Source organism: Suricata suricatta, chromosome 15 (genome assembly GCF_006229205.1).
Source record: "Suricata suricatta isolate VVHF042 chromosome 15, meerkat_22Aug2017_6uvM2_HiC, whole genome shotgun sequence".
Taxonomy (NCBI): domain Eukaryota; kingdom Metazoa; phylum Chordata; class Mammalia; order Carnivora; family Herpestidae; genus Suricata; species Suricata suricatta.
This window is the reverse complement of record NC_043714.1, coordinates 6512356-6518796: the sequence shown is the minus strand read 5'-3', so window position 1 is coordinate 6518796 and position 6441 is coordinate 6512356. Positions and strand designations below refer to the sequence as shown.

The window sequence follows — 6441 nt, the reverse complement described above, 5'->3', positions numbered from 1 at the left end:
GAGCTTTCCCCCTGAGATCAGGAACACGAGGTGTCCACTCTCACCACTGTTGTTTAACACAGTGCTGGAAGTCCTAGCATCAGCAATCAGACAACAAAAGGAAATAAAAGGCATCAGACTTGGCAAAGAAGAAGTCAAACTTTCCCTTTTTGCAGATGACATAATACTCTACATGGAGAACCTGGCAGACTCCACCAGAAGCCTTCTAGAACTGATCAATGAATTCAGTAAAGTTGCAGGGTACAAAATCAATGTACAGAAATCAGTTGCATTTCTATACTGAAGCAGTGGAAAGAGAAATCAAGAAACTCATCCCATTCACGATTGCACGAAAAACCATCAAATACCTAGGAGTAAACCTAACCAAGGATGTAAAAGACCTATATGATAAAAACTATAGAAAACTTATGCAAGAGATTGAAGAAGACACCAAGAAATGGAAAAACTTTCCCTGTTTTCCCTGTTCATGGATCGGAAGAATAAACATTGTGGAAATGTCATTACTACCCAAAGCAATCTACACATTCAATGCAATCCCCATCAAAATTGCACCAACATTCTTCTCAAAGCTAGAACAAACTATCCTCAAATTCGTATGGAACCACAATAGCTTCATTCTTAAACTTACACCATCCAATCCTTAAAAATTTAACAATGACATCAGATAAGGGGTTAATCTCCAAAATATACAAAGAACTGATACAACTTAATAATGGAAAAACAATCTAATAAAAATGGACAGAAGAATAAATAGACATTTTTCCAAAAAATATTCAAATGGCTAACAGGTATATGAAAAGATGCTCAATATTACTAATCAGAAGGAAAATTCAAATCAAGACCAATGAAATATCACCTCATATGAGTTAGAATGGCCTTGATCAAGAAGACAGGAGATTAAGTGTTGATGAGGATGTGGAGAACTGGGAGCCCTCGTGCACTGCTGGTATTTAAATTTGTAGCATCACAATGGCAAACAGCGTGGAGATTCCTCAAAAAATTACAAATATGCCATATGATCTGGCAACTCCACTTCTGAGTGTGTATTCAAAGGAATGAAAACAGGATATTGAAGAAATATATAAACTACCATGTTTATTTCAGCATTATTCATAGTACCCAAGACATAGAAACAATCTAAATGCCCATCAACACGTCAATGGATACGGAAGATGTGAAAACCATAAGAAGGAAATCCTTCCACTTGCAACAACATGGATGGACCTGGAGAAACTTATGCTGTGTGAGGTAAGTCAGATGAAGAGAAATACTTCGTGAGATCATTTATATGTGGAAACTAAAAAAGCTAAAATTACAAGAACAGAAAGATGGTGGTTACCAAAGGCTTGGAGTTCAAGGGTGGGAATAGATGTCTAAGGATACAAATTTGCAACTAGTATGTAAATAAGACCTAAGGATCTAATGCTTAGTGATGATAGGGGACTGTTTTGTATAACAGGCACTAAACTTACTAAAAGACAAGATCTCAATTATTCCCGTTACAAAAAAGGAATATAATTGTGTGATGTGATAGAGTGCGCTGTTGCAGATTGCATATATTACGTATATATTGCACAGTGCAATATGTAAGAGTATTAAATCCACATATGGTACACCTTAAATTTTAGAACATTTAACAATGGTAACATTTTTAAGATGTTTTTACCAGAACATACAAATATTTATGAGATACATAGAAGCTTTCCTCTTCAGTATTTTGTTACTCATAAAAAATGTATTTCTAGGGATTTCAGCTAGTATGATATTTTCAACCAAGTCAAATTTTACTTGAGGTGGCCGTCCCAGATTTAGGTGTCATTACTTCCTGACACAAGACTGAGTTTTCCTTCTGTGAAAAATTTTAACTAAGCACATGTTTCTCACGCAGTGTGAGATATGTCACACTGTTCCACGGATTCAAGATATGACACGGAATATAAAACGGGGCCTGTTCCAATGCAGCAAGAATCAAAAGGCTAATTTCTCTTCCCTCTGGTTGTTGTGATAGTATCATAAGGTTGTCAGCAAGAGACATCTATTTTCTGTTACTATCTGAAAGAAAAGAGAGCACACTCAATTACTAATTTTCAAAAAGTACTTTTTAAAGGGTAACATCATAATTTATCTGACTCTCAAGATGGGATTAAAAACAAGGCCAGAGACAGCAGTCCGGTCTTTCATTTTACCCAATGATGACTAGCTTCTGATGCACAGAACTTGTCAGGGATCATTCATTATACTTCCCAGTCAGAGAGAAAGCAATACATTTAAGAGCAAGAAAATGATCAAACAGAGACAGAAACTAAAAATTCAAAACTCTGAGAACTCTGAGGCCTACAGCACTTTATCCATGCCTCAGTTTCTGTATCACAGAAACAGAAGAAATGCTTTTGGTTGTTACTTAGACTTTCGTGAGTATTTGCTGTTATTCATAAAATATATTCATAAAATATTTGGTCTGTGACAGTCCAATATGATGTCATAACTTAATAATTTCTTCTTACCAAGTCACTGTTCTGGATGAACATTTAATTCAAGATAAATAAATACATTTTCATATACATGTATTCTTTGCAATATAAAATCAAAGCATAAAAAAGACAAGATAACAGCTTAAGAGCAAGTTCATACGTAATAAAGTAACTATATTTTAAAAATAATTTGGTGTTCTTCCTGAGGTGGCCACAAAGAAGCAGTGCAGACAAACAAACCAAAGGAAGGGGAAAGCTATTGCTTACTCGCAGCTGAAGAAAGTAAGGAGCACTTGGCCTCGGATTCTGGTGGTGTTTCTTGCTGATTTTTTGACTCATGGATCTTTTCCTCCTCTTGGCTGGGTGTTGCTGACATACTCGTTGGGTTTTCTCTGCCAACTGAAATTAAGATTTTAAAAGATTCCATCCTCTCAAAATCACTTGTTTTTTCTCAGAAAACTCACCATATGTTCGGCTATGCAAGTTTAAGTTTTGCTATTGTCTCCATTTCAATGCCTAGTCAAATCTTTTCACTCTGCATTACACAGTTACCAGAAAATGACTTTTTATTCTGAGCAGCAGGCTGTGCATGAATGGTATTCCTATAAAATTTATTCACTGCTTTGTAAATCCAAGCAATAATTTAACACCACAGTCTGAACCAAATAACTTATTCACGAAGTTTTTCTTATAGATTCTAAACAGAAACTCCTTTGATAATTTGGTACTTTGCCTTCCTCAGAAAGGGAAGTTGACTAAAACATCACTCAAATAATACTTCATGTTACCTTAGTAAAATCTGAAAATCAAAGAAGCATATCAAAGAAATGTATATGTATGTATGTATACATGTGTGTGTGCACATATACACACACATATAAATGAAGAAAACGTTAGTTATTTTTATTCCTTTTATTTAGAAGTAAGTGTTCTGGTGTTTTGTTCACAGATAGATATCTCTTCAGCCTATATGAATAATAACTCCAATTTTATAGCATATGCTAGTAAGTGCTATTTGTGTTTAGGATGTCAAAGTTTGAGTTCTTTGTGTTGCATTCTTAGGCATCAGTCATAGTTAGAGACCTCATGAGCAATAAAAAAATTATATCGATGTCTGATTCTACACATTAATAAATAATAGCAGCTACTTTGTAATAATACAATTGCAGCCAATGGCTTAAGATAACCCATAAAATACATGTTAGCCGGAGACGGCATAATGCTCTCATAAGTATGGTTAGCAGAAATCAGCAACACTTAATCATAGGGAGTTATGGCCCTGACTGTACAACACTAGAATGTGAAGAAAGGCCCATGATCATATTGTCATATATATCATTTTAATTATTTGAGGTCATACAATATAATTTCAGAAAATAATACTCTTTTAAACACCAAACCCTGTAAAACGTAAGTTTTTCTATATGGTTTCTTTACAATGTGATGCTTAGACACTGGAGATTGATGCTAATAAAGGAACTTTAAAATATTAAAAACAAGATAAGAAATGACTAGAAATATAGTCCAGTGGGCAAATGTACACTTAAAGAAGAAAAAATAAAAAAGATTCCTAAATATAATGTAGCATCCATTTTCTTATGATCCATTAAGGGACCCACAATTAAGGGACTATTTACAAATAATGGAGAAATCCAGGATTTACAAAGAGAAAATAAACTGTCTCCCAGTCACTGCCATAAGCATAAGAATCAATCAATGCATAACGCGCCGTGCTGACTTTGAGGAGGTTACGCCCAGGGGAAAACACGGACAAGGACCTCTGCTCTACACTGACGGGAGCTGTCATGTACAACACGTGCGCAGGTGCCCCGCACAGCACGGGCTGTACAACAGTGAGCCCACGCAGACTTGGAAACGGGAATAAGCATTTCTTATCTCTCTATTCTCCCACACTGGCTTTTCAAGATTCTACCTCACCCTCAAAATGAATGTCAATAGTTTTATAACACAATAGTTGTCTTAATAGGGGGATATTTAGGCGCTGGAAGACATTTTCTGGAAAGGTCATCTAGGACGCTCCTGTCCTTCTGTACAGAACACTGCCCACCTTGCCTTTGGGCCACATGGGTCACAGCTGGAGGTCCAAAATTCAGGTACCAAACAGCCATCCCGTGGATTCGCAGCCTACTCCGAATTGCACTCTTACTGGTGCGCTCTCTGTCTCACGTTCACAATTTAAAAAAGGAATGTGAAAATTCCTGGGATGAAGGTGCAAGAACAGGATCGTCTAGCTGGAAATCGAGTTAGAAGATATGCATTCTTGATAGCTGGGATTGAATGATTAACTTGTTTACTTCAGATAGCATCTCAGTATACCCAACAGTTTGGTGGGATCCCGCTCACCCAGACAGAAAGGCTCTACCTACAAAAAGTGAACTAGTAAAAAAATTTTGGTTTATTAAATACCAGCTATTTTAAAAAGGTAAAATGGGGGCACCTAGATGGCTCACTTGGTTAAGTGTCCTACTTCAGCTCAGGTCGTGATCTTATGGGTCATGAGCCCAAGTCCCGCGGCAGGCTGTGTGCTGACAGCTCAGAGCCTGGAGCCTGCTTCAGATTCTAGGTCTCCCCCTCTCTGCCACACCCCTCTGGCTCATTCATTCTCTCTCCCTCTCTCTCTCTCTCTCTCTCTCAAAAATATAAATCTTAAAATTTGTTTTAAATAAAACAAAAAGGCAATATAAGCTAGAACACAATAGCAATGTGTTATGCTGTTACAGCATATATATTTAAATCCATAAAATCTATTTTATTATCTGAAACATATTTTTACCATATTCTTCTACATAAGATCATAATGTACATATTCAGAATCTGATAATCAAGTATATGACAGAATTTCATTTGTATTTTGAAACTTGAATGATCTTAACTGACTAGTGTGAAGTGTAAATGAATTTTGCAAACATACTCTAATAAAAACTTCCATAAGACATGAACCTGAAAGAAATTCCTCATATTATAACAATAATTTAACATCTGAACCACATCTTCAGTCCTGCATTTTTTTCAAGTTACTGATACCCAAGCCTCATGGTTTAAATATATAAGGTGGCTAATACCATTAAACCAGACTTTAAGTAAAAGGAGGCAAACTTTAGGCATAATTTAAGTCTCAGTTATGACACTTATAAAACTGGAACATGGGGCGCCTGGGTGGCTCAGTCGATTGAGCGTCCGACTTCAGCTCAGGTCATGATCTCACAGCTCGTGGGTTCGAGCCCCGTGTCAGGCTCTGTGCTGACAGCTAGCTCAGAGCCTGGAGCCTGCTTCGGATCTTTGTCTCCCTCTCTTTCTGTTCCTCCCCTGTTCACACTGTGTCTCTCTCTGTCTCTCAAAAATAAATAAACGTAAAAAAATTAAAAAAAAACTGGAACATATCCACTTCACTGTTACCTAATTGTTATAAAAAATAAACAGCGTATTAAAGTTAATGGAGGGGCACTGAGTGGCTCAGTCTTCATTTCAGCACAGGTTATGACCCCAGGGTTGTGGGATCAAGCCCCACATTAGGCTCCACACTGAGCGTGGAAGCTGCTTAGGATTCTCTCTCTCCCTCTGTCCCTCTCCCCCACTGGCATACTCTCTCTAAAATATAAATAAATGAATGAATAAATGAATAAATAAATAAAGTAAGTAAGCAAGTTAGTTACTTAGTTAGTTAATGGAAAGTCACAAGTTATATTGACCCAACATTCTTTTAGGAACTCCAAGAACATTGTGCTTTATTATATAAAATTATAAGGGTGAGTTTATTATCTGGAACAATGGAAATGAATACACTTCCTAGTAATCCATTGAGAAGCTTCTCTGTGGGCTCAGTACAATAACTGACTATGTAAGCACATGAAATCAAATCTCTTCACACTTTCTCCTACATACAGGCTTCATAGTACTGTAAATGTAAATTCATGATCAAGAGAAAAAAGATGTTTTGCTGCACAAGCCA

General features: G+C 36.6%; 2 protein-coding genes across 2 annotated transcripts in view; both read right to left on the bottom strand.

Moving 5' to 3' along the window:
* The window catches only part of LOC115279135 (lipoxygenase homology domain-containing protein 1-like), a 138699-nt gene that overhangs the window by 126583 nt on the left and 5675 nt on the right, over window positions 1-6441 (bottom strand). Inside the window, exon 2 of the mRNA XM_029923679.1 lies at window positions 2739-2870. The gene's annotated coding sequence lies outside the window, so the exon portion shown is untranslated. The remainder of the gene's footprint in view (window positions 1-2738; window positions 2871-6441) is intronic.
* Window positions 2036-6441, bottom strand: part of LOC115279462 — a 31326-nt gene continuing 26920 nt past the window's right edge. The window contains exons 5-6 of the mRNA XM_029924010.1: window positions 2739-2870; window positions 2036-2052 (exon numbers count right to left, since the gene is read on the bottom strand). Coding sequence (XP_029779870.1) covers window positions 2036-2052; window positions 2739-2870 — 149 coding nt within the window. The remainder of the gene's footprint in view (window positions 2053-2738; window positions 2871-6441) is intronic.